This window comes from Topomyia yanbarensis, chromosome 3 (genome assembly GCF_030247195.1).
Source record: "Topomyia yanbarensis strain Yona2022 chromosome 3, ASM3024719v1, whole genome shotgun sequence".
Lineage (NCBI taxonomy): Eukaryota > Metazoa > Arthropoda > Insecta > Diptera > Culicidae > Topomyia > Topomyia yanbarensis.
In genome coordinates this window covers 82,037,940-82,060,274 of record NC_080672.1, presented here as the reverse complement: position 1 = coordinate 82,060,274, position 22,335 = coordinate 82,037,940, and the positions used below count along the sequence as shown (strand labels likewise).

Sequence of the window (22,335 nt, the reverse complement as noted above, 5' to 3'; positions counted from 1 at the left end):
TCGCGTGATCCGGAGAGTTGAATGAATTTACACCATCTCATGAAGGTTTAGCTTAACTTAGGAGGAACTGGAAATGATGTTGCGGCACCTACGATGCTCAACAAATTACATTTTGGAACAGCACACATATAGCTCTGCGAATAATATTAGAAACCACTATGTTTTACAACCTTTTCGCAAGATGTTTACTTATCATCTTATAAAATGATGGTTTTCCATCATTTTCATAAACAATTATCAACAAATTGATCGGTGATTTGGTGTTTAAAAGTTATTTTTTTACCAATGTTTACAGAAAATATATGCACTATGACAGAACAGAATCAAATCAGCAACACTTTGCTTCCAGCGCTATCTGTGAGCGGTTTCAACGTAGAATCGCCAATAATGATACGTGCTTATGCAAGCGTGTGTGGATATATTCGTTCCTGTTTCTGTTTCCTCGTGTTGTTGCTTCGGTATCCATAGCGGCAATTCGTTCGGTTGGGGTGAAGGCAAGCGTTTTACTGAACTGTATTGTGGTTCGTTCGGATTGAATTTGAATGAATGGTGAAAGCTCTGCTCAGACGCAATTAGGCGGGGTCTCAGTGCTGCGCCACGATTCCACATTAGGCCACAAAAGAATACGAGACAATATCGGAAAATTGCGCGTTCCGTCATGGTAACCGGTGTATTGTGCTATTTAAAAGATGATTATCATGTCCTTCTCAGAACAGCGGCGCCATCTGCGCTGTTCCGAGTTCAGATAATAAAGTAGATATGCACCTTATTGGAATGATTTCTGATCAGGAAAATCATTCCTGTAAGGTGGTGCTACTTTTTAAATGATTCACAAGTTCTAAATTGGCGTTGAAATTTGTTCGTCCATGAAAAACGAAACATTTTATTTTATAAACTTTCATTTCATCGGTCATTAAAATAATTCCTGCAGACTTTCAACCAACCATTAAGAGCAGTGTTAAATGGCAATAGAAATAAAATCACGTCTCCAGCATTAGTCATGTGCGGAATTACTAGTAGGGGAATTATGGTTAAAACCGACACCTTAAGCTTAACACTTTTTCTAAGTTGCCACAAAACCAATAAAATTATAATTTTTATGCAGAATTCTTCTTCAGAAAATTCTTAACAAGACTTAATTTTTTCAGCACTTCAAAAAATTAATTTCATTAAAAAATATTGGTTGTAAAACTTGGAAAACAAAGTGACTTTTTGTAAGCACTGCGGGTAAAACCGACACCCCATAGGGGTAAGATCGACACCCCCTTTAATTTATTTTCTCTCCACTTTATTAAAATCTTTATCTTTATTAAAAATGAGATATATGCTTGATTAATAAAGTGTGAGTATGTATGATGCAAATATGTGCTTTTTATTGCTTCATCATGTAGTGAGGGGAAGAAAGTTCGAAAGCGTAGTACTATAAATAAGAGTATTTTATGCTATAGGATTATTTATTGATATGAGTATTTCCAAATAATCCTTGCGCACATCATTGCAACCTCCAGTGTCATTTTATTTCATAAGAGAAGATTTTCAAGCGTTCTACGTTCTGCTAATTGGATTCATTCACTTGTAAGTGACACACACACTTCTTAGTAAAACTATCTTTTTCAGATTTGATTTTTCAGACTCTGATCATCAACGATCTATTGGAGTATACATAATATCAATATCAATTCTTCAAAAGGGCTAATGAGATTTTTATAAACAAACTTATTTTGCTCATTACTTCGCTGTCGATTCGAATTTCATGAAGGATATACATGAATCAACATCTTTACCCTTGGTAGAATCAATTTCAAATGTCTTCTGGGTTGAAAATATAACAAATTAAGAGAAATCAGCAAAACAAAAGTTTGTTTACAAATCTTATTAGCCCTATTCTAATGTTGATATGGATATCATTGTCTCATTGTGATAAAATTCGTCTATGACAAACCAAGAGAACACTATAAATTCGGTTTGATGACCTTTTTGCAGAAATAGCAAAAGCTTCGTTAGAATCAGATAAGCAAAAATTCCAATTTTTGATTTTTAAAGAGACTTACAAGAAATAAACACAATAAAAGTATTTCTGTGTGTTTCTGCTAATACTATAGTGTTCTAATAGGCTAATTGAAGTGTCACAAAGATCCCCAGTATTTTGAAATGAATCGCAACTATACACAACCATCTTAACAGGGTGTCGGTTTTACCCTAACCATAGGGTGTCGGTTTTACCCCAACAGCGCACATTTTTTTATAAAAGCAATTAAAAATATTGAATTTTTCAAACTCGTCTTCAATGCACCTAGTTGATCATAGGACAGGCCGATAATAATAGGTACTGAAAAATGGGGTGATTTGAAAAGCTTTCGTTCGGTTAAAACCTTTAAATCTACCAACGAAATTTTACATCCAGACGAGTATGAACGCTGCTGTCGAATGTTTTGTTAATTTTTATGACATTCGGCGCACTAACGTAAATCCAATTTTTCTTCAAATGCTTTAAATAAACGTACTAATAATATTGTATCATTATGAAATGAATAAAAATTTGATTTCTAGGAAAAGTTGTGGGGTGTCGGTTTTACCCACAGTGTCGGTTTTTCCCACAATTCCCCTAAGTGGTTCGGAACTAAACATTTCGCTGCAGAGTATAGTAATATATAGTGTAAATGACGCATACTAAAGTTTACTTCCTCGTTTACCACCTACCAACTACAGTACACAATTGGAACGTGGTCGTCATCTCAAAATAGTGTTATTCACATTTCTAAGCAGTAACAGAAATTTTCATCTCCGACAACATCCCCGGTAGGGTATTCTAATGGGACTTCATACTCTCTACCTTCCGCAGAAGCAACTACGAAAGTACACAAGCAGGAGCTTGCCTGGTCACGAAGTCAACCAGAAGGTCCGATCGGAAGAGAAAAAAAACTCAAAAATTTGTGCCCGATTGCCGGAGGTCGGGGCACTGAAAAATTGCACGCCCAACGCCCAATCGAGATCGTATTCCTGCTGAAGGTGGCAGTTTTTTTTTTCGTTCGTCCGATGTTTCACGCTTTCGGTGCAACAACAACACGACGTGGAAATCGAACGCATCGAGCTGCGCGCGCGCCCCCGTTGTTGCGATGGTGGTGCGCTATTTCTGTATTTATGTAAGCGAATATTTACAAACAATACAGGTCGAGTGGTGAAACCTCACTCGTGCTGAACCTGCTGGTTGACTGGTTGGTTGGTTTCGATTCTTATTTTGCTTCCCTTGCAACTAACTAACTGACTTGGCGTGGCAGGTTGATCGTTTGGTGTCGGAACACTTTTTTCCTGAGAAATTATACCTGATTTCGTCGTCAATTTGCGCGCAACATGCGAATGGGACGGGACGTAATTGATGAGAACTCGGTTTCTCCCGGTGCTGTAAATGGTGTCAACAATTATTGTTGGTAATGGTTAGTGGTGTTCTGACTATTGGTATAGGTGTGATTCATTCGCTAATACTACGTCTCAGAATTGTCGTGGTTCATAGCTACCATGTTCCTGGAACGGGTGCGCGTCCGAGAGGTTGCTGGAAGACACTCACTAAACTGCATGTATTCCATTTTTAGTGGAATATTGGGATTTTTTATTAATTAAAATTTGAAAATGTTACCTACGGACTCTGGAAACTAAAATCTTGATAGTATTTTGGTGGAACTAAAAGAAGTTAATTTAGTAATTTACAGATAATTGATTATGGTCAGAATTGAAAATCTTCTACTTGTCCAACACAAGATAGATGAGGAATTAGTAAAAATAGTTGGATCGACGATTCAAGGATATTTTGTGTTAAGTACTAAGCTGACGATAACATAATCACGGTGTTCCTAAAACCGTTATTAACAAAAAAAAATGACCATAAATTTGTCATACGGCATTCGAAAGATACAGTATCCAAGCATCTTCTCAGTGAATTTCAAAATGATCCATCGAGGGATTCGAGAGAAATTGCAATTTGAAGTTTTATGACACGTTTCATAAGGCTACCAGCAAACACCCACGGGTTTGGTCCTATCTTTACAAACAATTTTTTTTTGTCTACTTATTTAGTACATGGCATTCGAAAGACATAGCAATTAAGTATATCTCCTGCAAGTTTGAAAATATTTCATTGACGGAATCGAAATTTATAACGGTTTGGATGTGGTATGCGGTCATAGATGGGTTTTCTACCAGACTTCAAGCGTGAATCCATGTTTGTCCATTGACTATTTAGATCGTTTATACGTGCCGCGGTTTTTGAAGGAAAACCTGACCATTTAATTACATAAATATAATGTACAAAAGGTGTTATTTATATGGTGCACTGAAAAAATATGAAAATAGGGTTCCCTACCAAACGTTAAATATAATGTGAAAACTAAAAAAATGAATAAAAGTTGGAATGTTTACTTCAAAAGGCCATATCTCAATGGTTTGTTGACCGATTCTAATTATTTTTTCATTATTGAACAGGTAAACGTTTCATTGTTAATTTACATTAAGAAGAATATAAAACAGTGTCATCTACATCAATAAATAGGCGATATAGTTGATCTCAACTATATGTATTATCATTATTTAGTAAATATTTTTGTTTTAAAAATAGCTTCCTATCCATTTTTATATACTAGTTGATTGCAATTGCTGTATAAACATCTGAATGTCAAATTCTCATGATAAGTTCAATTCGACAATAAAACTGACAATAGTTAGAGATATGAGCAGATGAACTTGTACTAATAACATCCCCTTTGACCAGTTTTAACATCTGTCGACCCAACCAGCGATTGTACAAAATTTCCAACAAAAACCGTATCATAACATAAATTGATCTGAATCAGCAAATACCTTAATATTTTTTAAATTTATGGTTTTATTTTTCCATCATTTGTAGTTTGCGTTCGTTGCATTCAACTAATGCATAGGTCATCGTTTTGAATACAAAGATATCCACTAAATAGTGATAATACATATAATTGAGGATAATTATGTTGTCTATTGTTTGAAGTAGGCAACTCTATTTTATATTCTTCTTTATGAAAATTAACGATGAAACGTCTACTTGTTCAATAATGAAAAAATAATTAGAATCGGTCAACAAACCATTGAAATATGGCCTTTTGAAGTAAACATTCCGACTTTTATCCATTTTTTTAATTTACACATTATATTTAACGTTTGGTAGACAACCCTATTTTCATATTTTTTCAGTGCACCATATAAATAACACCTTTTGTACATTATATTTATGTAATTAAATGGTCAGGTTTTCCTTCAAAAACCGCGGCACGTATAAACGATCTAAATAGTCAATGGACAAACATGGATTCACGCTTGAAGTCTGGTAGAAAACCCATCTATGACCGCATACCACATCCAAACCGTTATAAATTTCGATTCCGTCAATGAAATATTTTCAAACTTGCAGGAGATATACTTAATTGCTATGTCTTTCGAATGCCATGTACTAAATAAGTAGACAAAAAAAAAAATTGTTTGTAAAGATAGGACCAAACCCGTGGGTGTTTGCTGGTAGCCTTATGAAACGTGTCATAAAACTTCAAATTGCAATTTCTCTCGAATCCCTCGATGGATCATTTTGAAATTCACTGAGAAGATGCTTGGATACTGTATCTTTCGAATGCCGTATGACAAATTTATGGTCATTTTTTTGTTAATAACGGTTTTAGGAACACCGTGATAATGGTTCCCCGGACTAAGGTGGCATTCCCTCGCATTTATTACAAAGTGCATAAACGGGCCTTCAGAACTATTTCGACGAGTTTTTAATCCATCGAGGGATACGATCGCTGCATGGAGGGGTCATTGTCCAGACACCTAATTTAAAATTGTTCTTACTGTTGGTAGATCAGACTTTTCAGAGGATTGGTAACGTTTAGAGCTGTTTTAGACTAGGATGCCAGACAATTTATGAAATTTAATTTTGGATTGACGGCGAAATAGGATCAGTTGAGGTTTTTAGTACCCAGGAAGTACTGGAAACTCCTGGTTGTAATTATTTTCCAAAACCAGGAGGGATTACCTTCGGCTTTGTATTATTGATGTATGGTTTTATATTGTATTCTTTATCGGGACAACCTCGGGCCGTTAGGAGGAAGCTCGGGACGGCACTCAAAACACTTCTGAACGGTTTTCTAGCGAGCATCGTCCGCATGGTCGTCGTCCTATTAATCGCAGCGCTACGTATTGCTACAGTAGGTCACCCGGCTACTTACAATTGGCCCATGGTACAAAGAGGTAGCCATTGCGCTTCAACGTAGCTCGGTAGAGCAGAATTCAGCGAAAGTCACGCGAACCGAGTCCCATAAAATGTCCCATCTTCGATAGACATTGAGTGCAATGCCGTCTCTTCAATATATTAGCAGATCGTAGGATAGGGACCAGAGAGCGGTCAACCCCGTTATTTGTACGGTGACTCGGATTGAGGTTTTAGTATTTCTTTTGTGTGTGCTCTTTAACCGTTATTCAACCAGCAGAGCAATAGCAGTGTTTAGTTTCTCGTAAACTGTCTGGATACCGTTATTCAAAATAAGTACTGTAATTAGCAGGTTGGTCATTACTCGGGTTCTGATTGCCCCGCGGACCCTTCTTGTAAGGGCGGCCTAGATACATCTACCGGAATTTCGTATACAAACAAAAAGGTAAACGAACAAATCTAAATTTACCGACTTTAATTTTTTCTCTCCCCTGTACTGCACTCTGTCGAAGGAACTGATTAGCTACTTCTGACGAAGGCGAGAAGGCGAAGGTTCCAACTGGCCGGGACTCCATCGACCGTGTTCTCCTACTGGTACCGGTGGCTGCTATCAAAGCGGTTCTTTTCGATTAGCTAGGGAGGTGGACAATGCTTTTTCATCGGAACCTCCATGGCGATAGGCGACTACTCTTCCCGTGAATGGCCAAGGCGCTGTAAACTACCTCAGGTGGATCCGTTGTTCTACCTGCTTCGCCCTTCTTTGCGATTGGCTGTGGAGGAGAGCAACGCTCGTTCGGCTGTTTCTCCACAGTGAGGGTGGCGTAGCATTACTAAGTCCTTTGTGTTTAACCGGTGAAGCGAGTGGCTCCTTTACGTTCAGCTTTCCGTTTCGGTGACTCAATACCACAACACTCGAGTACCCGAACCACTACCGACACTTTTGGACGGGATTACTTGTCGTCACACGCGCACCTAACTCGCTGTCTAGTGGCGGGACACTGTCACGATAAAAACACTCTTCACGGACGTCTGTTATACGCCGTAATTCGTCACTAACTAAAAAAATACGATGGCCACCTTCCACACTCGACCAAAATAACCAACGCCAAAAAACGCCTTCTTAAGCCCTATGTTATTAATACACCAATATTCAACAAAAATTACTACACCCATCTGCATGAAAATTATCGTCCACAAACACGAAAATTTATAACTAAATGTGAATGGAACAGAACAGCGTGCGGTGAGCATAATGTTGCGTAAACAAATACACTCTACGGAGTGTATAATCAAAATTAGGTATATTTTCACTCAGTGCCAAATCGTTACCCTGATGGGTTACAGTACCAATGTTATATTACATTTCCCATTCTTGTCTCTCTTATCAACATGCACTGGGCAATAGACCCGTGCAAAAATAACTTCCCCTAACAATGTCTTGCCTCAAGGTGAGATGGATGTCGAAATAAAATCGACTCCCAGAATGAAACTGAACCGGGCCTTTTTTCCAGGACATTTTTGAAATCATTGGAGATTTCTCGAGGTCTATCGGAACGATATTGGGCCGAGACGGAAATATCGAAAATTCGCCATGATAATCCTCTGGTGGTGGTAAATAGTTTGAAGAGTCAAAAGCTACGAGCCTTTTACGGAGGAGTACAGAGTATATGTACCAGCTAACGAAGTTGAAATAAGTAGAATCGTTTACGATTCGAGTTTGAATTGCACGAATCGGCTGACACAAGGGATTGACTGTTTTGAAGACCCCGTGCTTCACAGCTACAACACAATCAAAGTTTCGTATGACCTCACACGAAATATTGATTGGAAGAGTTACGCGTCCGCGATATCCGGCAAAATCAAGTCCACACAAGAGCTTCCTCCGGAGGAAGAGTGTGGGTTTTTAGCTGGCTTGATTCTCGACACTACGATTCAAGTTCAGACCAAACACAAACCATCGCGGACGGTCTCCCAAGCTAACCTGGGACAGAGAAAGCCGCCGCATATAAGACCTTCCGGGACGAGGGACTACCCGCTAGCTATCGACAGTTTTATTAAAGTCATTTTCTTCGATCTTAAGTGGTTACGTATGTTGAGGTCGACCAAACAATCAATTTTTTTTTATTCTTCTATCGTAAAGTTCGGTTTCTTATGAATGTTATCTCAAATTTTAGAGATCGGAGCAGTAGACGGAAAGTTATAGCGGTTTTCATCTTGCTCCCTTACGTAGGCGTGGCTTATACTTGAAACTTTAAACGCGATTATCTTGAAATCATGTTTCCCCAAAAACGTCTTTGCGGTGACTACGATTGCCGATAAAGTTTTCAACCGATCTCAAAGCTTTTTTTTAAACTTGTTCGAATGATTCCATTTTTTCATCAAAATTTTTATATTAATGTTATGATTTTTTAAATATGTTTTTTTCGGGTGAAAATATTGTTTTTTTTTTTTTGAAAAATCGTCCCCGTTTCCAAAAACAAGAAAAAAAAATCTAGCGTTCAAGGACACCACAGGTACACACTAATGATTTTATTTTAGTTTTGTGCTTTCAGTTGAGATGTTGGACTGGAATCGTAGTCACGGCAAACTTCTTAAAAAACGCGTTTTGTAGAAATTGCTGTAACTTCGAGATTTTTTAATATTTTTTGATATTCTCAAGTGGATTTTGCAAATTGGACATCGTACTACGCTAGACGTATAACATGTATTTCATAAAAATATGGCTAGATATCTCTACAAAAATTCAAACTTTTCCCTTTTTCCCCGCATCTCAACATATATAACCCCTTAATGGGGCTTTTGATTCAGTTTTTATCAACAATCTTGCACCGATTTTAAACAACTTTTACTAAATTAATTGTCACATACATACATTTTTCGCATGGCGTCTTAACAACATTTCGATTTAGCTACACGGATCTCTCTCAAGGCTTATGTCGAAGACGTGAATGACATTGATTGTTTTGTCAAATTCGTATACGCCGAGACAGCTTGCAGACGACGATGCACAGTGGCGGGTCTTCAAACAAAGGTCGGACAAAACCTCAAATGTTACCTAATTTGGCTGAAAATCAGAATTTAAGCTAATTTTGAGGTGCTGAGCTCATTTTTGATGTCAAAAGTCATAAAATATTAAATGCATTTTTCCATACAGTGTCATTGAACCTTTCTTATAACTATGATCCTGTTTTCATGATAGATTTTCCGTTACTGTTCACCAATGTCAGCAATATCATAAAAAATGAAGAACACTACTTTAAATCCATTGTATAACGTGTTGGTTTACTGTAGATTGTCTAACTATTTTACACAAAACACCATGGGCCTCCATATCCGCAACAAAGCTTCAAAATCTCCTTAAAATTTTTTGCGCACCTAGGCGCAGAATGAGACCATGATATTCGAAAAGTAGAGGTTATTTCCCATAGAATGTGTACTATGTGACCGTTCCGAAATGATTTGTACAGAATACATTAGTGAAAAAAGTATTTTTGATCTGACCACCTCAAACATATTTAAACTAAAAAGTCATAGTTATAAGCAAATTTACCAAATGTATTTTATTCGCCAAGCAAGTTCTTTCATTCTTCTACACAATGAAACTAGTTGTGCTAAAATCGGACCAAAATCAAAAGAGCTACATGCATTTGAAGTGAACAGAGCAATGGTGGTTTCGGAAATGAAAATCATTAAAAAGTCCGGACTTTGCTACGTTTAAACTCATGTTAAAAATCGTGTTCTTATCCAATGATCATTAAATTTTGAATATACATCATTCAATACATGAGAAATTTAGGAAAAATATAAAATATCAATATTTCAAAAATAAATTTTTGAGGTTTTGGCCAGCCTACAGCCACTGTGCGATGTGGTCTATGCTACCAGGCCCAAAGCGGTCTATTCACAAGGACCATTGTAAAATAATTTGGACGATTTTGTAAAAAAGTTTTTTGGGCTTCTCAGTGGGTAATGTTTACAAACCTGTCATAAAAATAAAAACCATTCAGTGCGTCAACTTGGTTACTGCTCTAACATAATTAAAACTCTTCATTCGCCGAAATCTCCCACTAACCCCCGCTTTTAGGTAAGAAGAAACCCAGTTAAGTCCGCCCGTGCTTTAGAAATAGCTTCAGAAGCATGTTATCATCGGCCTTAGTGATAAAAACACACCACCTGTTTTTTTATATAAAAAACGTATGTGCTAATAGGTTCATTACTCTATGTACCTACAAATCGCCAAAACCTTTTGACATACGAATTACCCGCCCAACGCACGCATAAGCATCAAAATAAATTATTTTTCCCAACGCTAACTTACAAGAAGAACACACGCGTCGCCCTTGGAATGTGTTGAACTCAATCTAAACTCACCCTCTTTGCAAATCATCATGTGTGCACGACTCATTTCGATATTCGTTCGGGTCACATAACGTGCACGATAAGCTTTGCATACAGCAAATAAACAAGTGTAAATTCGAACACGGTTAACGCTGTTAAACCGCTTATTGCACCGTGCGGACGTTATAGTCACGATGTTGCTCATTTGGAAGACAAGCGATGAATATTTCAAACGGACACGCGGCATCTCTATTTATAAGTTCGCTTACCGTAAAACGAGGTATCTTTGATCACAGTTTGATCAAATGAGACTTTTTTCAGTAACGTATGATAAGATGATTTTCTCTAACAACATGTTCAGCATCTATCGGTAATGATTATTTGGTCATTTGATGTGCTTTTTATGAACACAAATTCAAATTGAAAATGATAAAACTTTCACGACTGATTTCAATCTGTTCAAACATTCCCTCGTATATTATTGAAATCAATCAACTTCAACTGAACCTATCACTTTGCTATAAACTGTAATTAATTTTGTCCAATAATTCATTTTAAAATCCGAGATTTATTAACAATTTTGGAGAAGCGTCGCTCCATCGGCAAAGTTTCGCCCTACTTTGAAACCACCACATAAAGGCCTAGAAACTAAATTACAACTGTATGGAATATACTATACGTCTATAACGTACTCGCAGGATTTGGTAATTTTTTCCATGGAATTTTTTAAATTTCCATCCACTGTGTGGATTAGCGTTCTTTGGAATTTCTACAAAAGATTGCTTACCCAAATAAATTCTCATGAGCTCAGACACCATACAGCCCCTTAAAAGGAATATACATACAGTCCATGCTAAGTATCGCAACCATCAAAACATCATGCACTGGTCTCAATCACCCATTTGTACACGTCAGGAAAATCTCTAATGGACTTATCTCTTTTTTGACTTTGCACCGGAAAAAGATCATAAAAGGACCGATTGAGGAGCATGCGAACACACTTAGAGAAAAAAAAACATGCAAATTCAGTTCCCATTAATCATAGATTATACAATTTTACTTTACATTGCAGTCTTCTTAAGTGTTCGTAAGATTCATTTTATTTCGGTTAAGGTGTTACATCACTGTATAACATGAACAAATGGCATATTTTGGGATTTTTTCTTGATGCAACAAAGATATGAATCGAGATCTTATAAAATAGGATTTATAATACTATTTGTGATGCACAAACATATTTGTTTAGTAGTTTTGCTACAAGATGGCAGATGGGTAACATTTTCCCACGGGCGGGCTTTTTTGAATGGCTACACGGCTGGAAATCTATCTCTAGTAATTTTTGACCTAGGAATTAAAACAAAACTTTATTTCGATATCTTAGAAAGCATTTAGCATTTTTTCAATATTTTAAAGACCCTGTAACACATTGTAGGCCAAAGAAAAAAATATTTTTTAAATTAAATTATTAATTTGAACTCCACACAGCTGACCGTGGGAGCATTGCCTAGAAAAGCCAATCCTATCTGCATAATGGGCCGTATCATCATTTATTGTAACAGTATTCATTGGGTTGAAAACCGAGTGACATGTTGTACAGACAAAGAGTTATGATAGCTCGAGATGTTATAAATCAACGAAAGTATTCCATATTTTCCAAATCGGATTGTTTGTGAAACACACATATACGAATGATAATATTGAACATTGAAATGAAATACAAAGTTAATTTGATGTACGGGCTTGATAGCAATAACGGAGCCCTAAATTAGATTCATAAAAACAGACGCGGCGAACTTTCAGCACGCATCGACCCGTGATCATCGATACTAGACAGATTGAAGTCTTATTGGGGCTGATTTACGAACAACTTTTTATTGATAAAAAATATTAATCAAGAGTTGTATACAAACCGAACCTACAAAAGAAAACCAAGAAATAATTTTTAGCTGCCCGAAACATCCGTTAACTGTACCAAAAGATTCACTCTGCAAGATGGACGAACTAGCAGTTTCGCGTGTGCGTCGTTTGTCCCCTTCCCTGTCAGCATACGAGCACAGATCCTAGCCGACCTTCACTTATGCCACTCCCGCTCGTAACATAACCTAGACATGCTCCAATCCGTCAACCTGTCGAAGTGAACGAACTGACAGCGGTTGAGAACAGAACCTGACCCAGTCCCGAGTCTAAGCAAAAACGGCAAAATGTGGCCTGTGTTCCGGTTGGCACCGCGGGGAGGTAAGGAATAGGAATTCTGTATCAGAGGTGAATGGCGACATAGATTGGCAATATAATACAGATTTGCCAACCAGCGTGAGAAAAAAACACTTTTTTTGTGATATTTTTAGAAATTTTGGTGAAGATAAAAACTTTTACACATTATACTGTATCATTTCAAAAACGTTCTGTAATTTTTGGATGCAGGATTATCGACAAGCGATTTGGTGACAAAGCTTTTTGTGGGACGTCTCTTAACTGCCATTCAAAAACTATTTAACCGATTTATTTCAAACGTTACATATACATTCCATGTATAAAGTACCAAACTCCTACGTTGAGTTTTCTAGATATTTTTTCTTGCAAGGGGTTTTTTTGCTCATAAAATGACGAAATCTTTCATGAAAAATGGTTTTTATTTCAAATAAGTAAAAAACCACCTTAATCGAAAAATGATCTCGAAAACTCAACGTAGGAGTTTGGTACTTTATACATGGAATGTGTATGTAACGTTTGAAATAAATCAGTTAGGTAGAAATTGCATAGAAAAATGACAGAATATTTTTGAAATGATACATTATATTGTGCAAAAGTTTTGATCCACTTTGCTCAAATTTCTAAAAGAAATCTCAAAAAGTACTTTTTTACGTTGAAAACCTTAATAAAGAACAAACGCATTTCAACCCTGTAAATATATATGCAAATTTCTTCAAAATTTCGGAATTGTTGATGTTAAAGCAAATAATAAATGCGGTGTTGTAACGATAACTTTGAAACTGCTCAAATCAGGGCCGGTGGAACACTTTTTTCCCGAGTGGGTAGTAAGATTCGAAGTAATTTCTACCCATACTGACGAAAGTTCAGACATGGTGTGTGTAAGTGAAAATGAAAATTCCTTAGCTGGTGGTCATTTAAAAACACCCTTTGTCAACGGGCTGTATGACCAACGACTCAGCAAAAATGTTTTTGTTGATTTCTGATGGAGTAGTTGTGCAACTAAGTACCAATTACTCCATTCTTTTAAATTTCGTTGCATTAATTTTTCATACCCTGCGATTGAACTGCGATTTGGTGGATACTGAAGCCCGCATGACAGTTTTGACTAATGGGAAGATTTCTTCGACAATCGACATCCTTTCAGGATTAATGGAGGACAATTTGAATACCGAAGGCAAAAACAATGCAGATTAATCTCCTTTTCAATACAAACCTTCCGGACCAAAGATAAGCCATTTAACATCATAGATATATCATGTAATCTAACTAAACAACACTCGGCCGTGGAAAAAACTATTTTGTCTACGTACCCGCCCGAGAAGTAGAGATTGATGGTGTAGTCTCCGAGAGGGGCTTACTTGCGAAATACGGGGTTGGCTCCTTTCAGAACTCTTCGCTTCCGGCAGTGGAAATTCTGCAATCCAAGCAATTGCGTTAAGCAAAAGTCGAGGAGTATAAGAAAACGACTTATTTCCATCAGCCTCGCAGCGTTTCGCCGGATCTGTTCTTCAAAAGTTGGTTCTATTGAACGGGACTCGTCTACCTATTCGCCTTAATGTACCGAGGGACATGAGCTGCCGTTGTTGCAAATAATGGGCCCTAGATTTACCCATTGTAGAAATAAGGCACGGTGTGGAAAATGCGGAGAGAATCATGAAAAGTTTTCCTTCTGTGGTGAGACTCCGCATATACTGTCGACATATCCCGCATATAAATCGAGTTTCTGAACACAAAAGTGTCGTAATCGGTTGGAAATTGCCTTAGTTATTGGCATTTCAGTTTCGTGGGTCTGTTACGTAGTAACAGGAGTCTCTTCTTACTCATCCCCTTACTATACCAACAATATTATTAACCCAAAAGTTTGACTTAGTGAAGTTCTAAGATGTTACAAAGTTTCAATTTCCAGCTATGGATAAAACCTTGGAATTTCATCAATTGAAACCTAAAAAGGTACCCGGATACTCCGTCGGACGATACGAGTGCCCGGCGCGAACAACCATGGACGGCCTCACTAGACGTTTCGCGATGAAATGATAATACTGTATATAAACGTAATGATTGTTCTTTAAACTCACAAATTTATCTGACAGCAAAGATGCTCATGCTAAGCATCGTAGTGGGCATATCACCTTAACGTTTGTCAGATGATGAGAGCTATTAATAGATTCTCTGCTAATTATTATGGCAGTAGTGGTGAGGGTGATCATAAAAGAGGCTATGCTGCAAACATGCACCCCACAAAACATGGTTTGATATTTACCAATCAACGACCATGCCCACATTGATACAGTTCCATGGAGGCTCTCCGTTCGGTGGAGCATGGAAAGCACTCCTTGTTTTTCCTGGGAAAAATATGGGAGTTCCTGAGTGCTTTATCTGAAAAATCTTACCGAATTACCAGATACAACTATTAGTTTGAGTTCTTTCACATTACTCCATTCCGGGTAATAAGAAAGGGGACACATAGATTAAAATGCTAATGAGAAGCCGGACACTCAGACATTAGAAGAGGATATTTATGAAAGATCGGGTAGCTTCAAAGAGTTTTTCAGTATTTCTTGTCAGAAGATGCACGAAAATTGTCAAATTTCGTAGGACAATGGAAGTTTAGGAATACCAAAGGCATCAACAAAACTTGGTTAAAGATGATGGATGAAGGACGAGACTTTCTTCGGGTCTAGTCCAATCATTATGCGTTGAATGCGCATTTCCGGAGTATTGGGGTCGTGGAGAGTGGTCTCTGCGCTTGTGGTGACGGTTATCGCGACATTAAACATGTTGTCTAGTCGTGCGCCTAGTTTTCCTGTGCCAGATATCCGTTAAACGAATCGTTTCTGTTTGCCAAAATGCTGCAAGTTTAATTTCCTTTTTTTTCCTGTCATTGTTGTCCGTCCTCTCTTCACATCTCCTTATACAGTCTTTTTTTACTGATGTTGGAATCAATCCCTCTCGTGTATGTCTTTTGTCTTCCTTATAAAAAGTCTACAAGAGTTTCTCCTTGTCAAAAAATTACAAATTTTGTATCTAGTCTTTAAAAATATTTCTAACTGCATCCATTTGTCTGCATAAAATTGCATTTTTTGTATGTCGATCTTAACTTCTTGTTTTAAGATGTAGATGTGTCAAAATGTATTCCCTTTAGTACAAATATAAAATATGATTTCAAATTTCAAACCAAACCTAATTATTATCCCATATTTTTTAAGAAATTTAAATTGTAAAGAAAAGAAATTTGTATCTGAATAAAATATGAAACTGTTGTACATCGAGAATTTCAGACGCATGAATTTTGTGCGCGAGACGCATACGTGGTTAATCTCAGGTTTTGGTTTGTTGCAAACTTTCGAGTGGGTAATTCCCTCTTCAGCAATTTTCGAGTGGGCAGTACTACCCATACTACCAATACTACCCACGTGTTTCGCTGGTCCTGGCTCAAATTAGCCCCGATGCTGCGTCAGGGACGAAGCATTCAGTGTGATTCTCAATAGTTATTTCCGGTGAGGGACTAACCACGGTAAGATCCATACGTACGGCAGTTTCAGGCATGAAAAATATTGTAAAATATACACACCAAAAAAATCTTAATTTTATCGTTGACGTAATTGCAAACATGACACAATTCAACAAACCGTAATTTACGAAATGACGGAACATTACCGTGTTCCGTTTAATTTTACATGAAACATATACTTTACATACGCAATAACATAAAATTACACTTCCTACCATTCAGAACAAACGCTGTATGTGGAGTAAAATTACATGATTGACGAAATTAAACGTCATGTAAAATTGAAATCAAACGTAAAACTAAGTCATTATTGATGCTCGTATATGTCAGGGTCAGGAGACGTAAATTTACACTGTTTTTTCTAGGTGTGTAGTAATAATAACACAATGGGAAAGCTTCAGTTACAACGTTGGGCAAGACAATGGACTCTCCAGAAATAAAACAAAAGAATGTTAAACGCAAGAGTAATCGTAAAAAGTCTTCTGTTCGTTCACGACACACTGCTTCGAGTGGATCTAGCAAACAACTGTCTACGCGTTAGTCAGAGAGCAACCACTTTGAACTTAGTTCAACTTAACTCAGAACACTACGACGACGCGCTTCGGTTCCGCGTTCTCGCAGATAAAATATCGCTCGAGGTCACAGTTTTTATCATTCCAATGCCAACCAACGGCTGCGCTAACATATCGAATTTGAGCACAATTTTCAACGCCCCCTGAATTATTCGGCTCACCCTTCGCCCAGAAGTTGTACTCGAATCGCTTCCCAGTAGGCTGCCAGATATACTCTCCCTCCTTCGCGAGGTCACTTCCACCAATCCAGATTTCGGTGGACGTCGGATTGAACTTGTTCGCGGACTGTATCGTGAGGATTGCTTTCTTGTTAGCTTCTTCGCTGGTGATCACCGCCAGTCGCATTCCCATCGAGTTGCAGTATTCTGTCGCTTTGAACCAGTTAGCCTACGGGAATTTACTTAATTTTAATCACTTGCTTTGCTAACGCAAAGAAGGTACACAGTGCTTACCTGGAGTTCCGGTATGAAGTAAGGCGACTCCGAAATGCATCTTAGGTCCTGCGCGAAGCAACAAACCGAGGTAAGGATCAGCAGTAGAGGCACGAGTGTTTCCATCTTGACTGGATGGAATCAATGAAAACAATATCGAATAGATATTTTGTGAAGTAGCTTCTTATATGCGAGGGGAAGAACAGGAGTTATCGGTTGTGATGATTTCACGGAAATCGGTACAATCTAATCGCAGCAGTGTCTTTATGGGACCAGATATAGCACAATAAACTGCATCGTATAGCGGAATTGATTGTCGGTGCGAAAACAACTAGGCCACAGTGGACGTTGAGCGAATACGGAATACAATAGCTTCACAAATTACCGGTTGGTGCGAAGTCGTGTAAAGATATTAACCCTCGATGTTATTCACCCCGATTTCGAACTAAGTTTTAACCGTTATGTGTCCGACGCGGTACCCGGGTACCTTTTCAGCTTTCAATTAATGAAACTCCATCCATAGCTGAAAATTTGAAACTTTGTGACATCTTAGAACTTCACTAAGGCAAGGTTTTGGGTTAATAATATTGTTGATATAATAAGGTTGGTAGTGAGGCGGGGTTCCTGGATTTTTTTACTACGTAACAGGCCGACGAGGGTACTCGGATACCCACAAAACTGAAATGCCACTGACTAAAGCAATCTCCAACCGATTTCGGTACTTTTTGGTGTTTTAGATACATGAACTCATTCACTTTTAGACTTGGTAAAAATGAATCGGGTAACTTCATTCGGTTCCCGGGAATCCGGATTTCCAGAAGCATGTTCCAGTGCTGGGATGCTATATGTGAATTTCACTGGAATACTGGCCATATGGGTATCAAACTTAGTGTAATTGCATCAGCAGGCTGTATCTTGTGGTTTTGGAGCCATTTGGTGATTTGACTCCGGAATATTCTGGAGCAGGTTCCCGTGGGGCCGTGAGTGGCCATTCCGAGGTCAAATTGCCATATGGTCCCGTAACAATAAATTACAGACTTCAGAGACAATTTTAAGAGTTTTGATACTCATATTTCTAGGACATCATTAAAATTTACCAATCATACCTTGGTATTGGAACATTACTTCAGAAATCAGAATTACCATGAACCAGATCTATTAATCCAGCTCAATTTCACAGAATCAAAAAGTGGACGAATTCCTGAATCCAAAACATCCAAAAATGTCCAAATCGTTTAAAGAAAGCCATAGTTATGAGCATTTCAATTTGTGGGTACCCAGGTACCCTCATCGGCCTGTTAAAGGTGTTTTTTTGTTGGACACATAACGGTTAAGCCACAATACTAATAATAAATATAATAAAACAAAAATAATAATATATCAAATTTGTGCATAATGCGACCGTTCTTGGGCGTTCCGGATTTCGATTCCGATGCCGATTCCGACGGAATAATTGTATATCTCATAATGTTGAACAAGCGAGAATGTGGTGAATCAATGAAACTGATCCCGAAAATTCGTAATAAGCTTGAAAGTTCATATGAAATCTCGTATAAAATGATACTAACACTGTGACTCAACTATTGACCCTGGATTCTACGTGAAAATCATCAGGAAGATCCGGAACATCCGTGAAATTAGACAATTCATGAATCTGAAGTTTTTTCGAAAATATTTGTTGCACTCACATAAATTAGTAGTTATAACTGGAAAATTGGCAAAAAAAAGACTTTCCGGAAGATCTGGAACATCCGAGCAGCTGGTCAATTAATGAACCTTGTCCTAGAGCTCTGAGATATTTTCGAAAACATATAAGAGTATATCTTTCGCACAAATTCGTACTTGTGACTGGGACAGAGACCCATTGACCTTTCGGATAATTCGGCGTAGAATTGACCAGGTCACAAATAGGGTCTTTGTTTCGGTCACAAATACAATTTCTTTGCAATAATAATTCTAAAAAAACTTTCGAGGAAACCATAGACTTCCAGAGCCACTTCTGGATCTTCCGGAACAATACAAATATGGTCTATATCCGTCACAAGTATGAATTTTGTAACCCGTCAGGGTAACAATTTAGCACTGGGTGGAAATATACCCTTTTTTGCGTACACACTCCGTAGAGTGTATTGTTTACGTAAAATGCTAAGAGAAGAGAAGACAATCGCGTAGCCAATTTGATCCAGTCCTAACCTCAATATTGAACCAGCTTCTGATTGGTCGTATTGCCAGTCAAGAGCGTTCATAATATTTTCAAATGGGATGAAAAACAGTGCTGCTGAATTTATTTTGGCTACTTTTCATACACATGAACATTTTATGCAAATTGAATAAATAACTAACTACGTGTATTTTAAGAGAGACACGAATCAACATAAAATTCAATTTTTAAATGCAGCTACTATTGTGAATTCTTGACAGAGGGTCGATATTTCAGGAACAATTATTTTCAGCAATTGAGAAAAACATGCATATGGAATCTGGCAACGATGGATGCTTGTTGTCTTTAGAATTACGTCAGGGCCTGGTAGATAAAATTAAGAAGAGCAAGAAGCCCGTTGTCGTCTCTTCTCTTAGGTAAAATTATGCTCACCGCTGTTCGGTACCGTTCACATTTAGTTGTAAATTTTTGTTTATTTTCGCGTTTGTAAACGGTTTTATTCGTACAGATAGGTTAGATAATTTTTGTTTTATGTTTGTGAATTAGTAACATAGGGCTTAGGTAGGCTACCGCTCTCCTCTTGCGAAAATTCGTGTGCACTGGTTATGCTGCTCGTCGTTGACAGCTGTGCGACAATAGAATAAATAGAAAAGTAATGAAAATTATATCTTTCATCCTAAATTGAAATCATCAATCAATTACCAACAATCCTTAACCCATTCATGCCCACGTTGTTTGTGGAAAAAACGTTTTTAAACAGCTATAACTATTGATTAAGGCAAAATTTGCTCACAAAAACAAGTAAGGCTAATAAATGTGACTATTGGCTTTCATTTGAGTATTAATAGTTTCAAGAACCAGCTCTAGAACTGAAGTTATTGCAATTAGTCTGATTGGATTCCGATGGAGCAGTGCTGCCAGGAACATTAACGTTGACGACGGAAAATGAATTTTTCATATATCTTCGTTATGTTACAATATTTTTGAAAATTGATAAAATTTATCAATTTAGACTGTCTTTGGCTACATTTTCCACGCAATTGGACTATTGTAAATATTCTAGGAGAATTGTATTGAGCATTGGAAGGTAAAAATTGAGCAGCTTCTAGCACTGCAAGGAGAGCACCTATCTTTATGAAAAAAGGCTTTTCGTGTTCCTTGACCCCACCATTTTCAAGAAAAAACTGTTTTGAAACCCTACATGCACGAGGAAAAAGTTAAAAAGATAATATTATGAGAAACACAATTCAATATTATACGTGTGAATTACTGGCACACGAAGTGTTTCAATTCCATACCTTCATCCGGTGAAACAAAACGTTTGTAATATCCTATGTTGTTAATTACGATGAAGCAGTTTAATTCAACAATGAAATCAGTTGAATTCCAGTCGTTTGTGTCTTGGCTGAACTGGTAGTGTAACGGCATATGCAATTGTGTCCGGACTGAACAAGCTGAGGCAAGCTTTTCAAGCTTTGCTTCAGGTGGGCCTTTCAAGTTTAGTAATAGGTTGAAACGTTCGTGTCCAGACTGAGACTGACAACATCAAACCAACAGCGCTGGATTATTGTTTTCAGCAAAAACTTAGTTCGCCCAAATATCAACTAGACGAAACCAAAAAATCAACTTTTTTTTTGGCAGAAATTGTGATGAATCGGTTTTCCGTGTTCGAATAATATTTCAAAAAATCTTAGTGCTCTAGGACAAGGTTTATGAATTGACCAGTTCCACTGATGTTCCAGATCTTCCGGGAGGTCATTATGTAGCCAAAAAAACATGTGTAGGTTATAAGTACGAACTCGTTCAAATGAGAATTCAAGAATCACTAAAAACCGAAGGTTCTAAGACCACCTTTATGAATTGATCAGTTCAGTGAATGTTCCAGATTTTCCGAATGATCAATATGTGACCAATATGGACAATTTTTCACTCGGAACTAGAAATTTATGCCAATGCAACGTAAATAATCTGCAGAATTCTAGAAATAGGTTCATGAATTAAACAGTTCTACGGATGTTTCGGATTTTCCGGTTGATTTTCACGTAAAATCCAGTATATGAATCAGAGCATCAATATCATTTTAGATGGGATTTTATATAGGCTTTCAAAAATATTACAAAACTTTGGGATCAGTTTCATTGATTGACCACATTGTCATCTATTTAGTATTATAAGAAATACTATGATATCTCCGGAATCAGCATCGGAAGCGTAATGGGAAACATCCAAGATTGGTTCAATTATCTACAAAACTGATATGTGCATTCTTATTTTTGTTTTAGTTGTGTTTATTATTAGTATTCTGTCAATAAACTTGTGATTTATGATGACAGTTATGCATACATTTATGTATACCAAACAAGACCCCATTCGGCACCGATACCCGCTGGTCTACCTAATAACGGTAATATTTACCAGAAACTGAAAATTGAAACTCTAACACACAATTTGGGTACAAGTTTATATAGATTTGACTGAAAATATGTCTTAAAATTGAGTTCGAAATCGTGGTCAATATGACCCGCTAACACCTTATTCGTAACTTTTTTTTGTACAGCCCTTCAGGAATATCTGAAAATTATGAACTCTATTGAAAATCATTGCTCTCCATGAAAGAGGAATAGTGAAGAAATTCGAAGCTTTAGGTGCAAAATTTAAAAAGTGGTCACATTTTGAAAGTTCATTTTGGGTAACATCTAAAGAAGGTTAACTGCGCACATGTTCAAGAAAGTTAATGAATGAGGGAGGCGATGAATCTGAATGTTGATTTCGGTAAATTCAAGCAGAAATAGGTAACTGGTTTTTAAATTTCGCAGCACTGATGGATGGACCCTTAGCCTTAACACGTTGAACTTTATTGGCATATTGCCAAATATTTTAGATTGTGAATG

General features: G+C 37.3%; 2 protein-coding genes across 4 annotated transcripts in view; one reads left to right on the top strand and one right to left on the bottom strand.

Annotated features, from left to right (window-relative positions):
- The window catches only part of LOC131690024 (orexin receptor type 2-like), a 651,430-nt gene that overhangs the window by 133,710 nt on the left and 495,385 nt on the right, over positions 1 to 22,335 (top strand). The gene's annotated exons all lie outside the window — the stretch shown is intronic.
- Positions 16,731 to 17,455, bottom strand: LOC131690026 (lectin-like). The gene is made up of 2 exons (XM_058975470.1): positions 17,305 to 17,455; positions 16,731 to 17,239 (listed from the first exon to the last, which is right to left on the bottom strand). The coding sequence occupies exons 1-2, from the start codon at positions 17,407 to 17,409 to the stop codon at positions 16,859 to 16,861; spliced, it is 486 nt and encodes a 161-aa protein (XP_058831453.1). The 5' UTR covers positions 17,410 to 17,455; the 3' UTR covers positions 16,731 to 16,858.

Coding starts and splice junctions, on each gene's coding strand:
- LOC131690026 (XM_058975470.1), bottom strand. CDS start 17,409: ATGGAAACACTCGTGCCTCTACTGCTGATCCTTACCTCGGTTTGTTGC. Junction 17,240..17,304: donor ACTTCATACCGGAACTCCAG/GTAAGCACTGTG, acceptor AAATTCCCGTAG/GCTAACTGGTTCAAAGCGAC.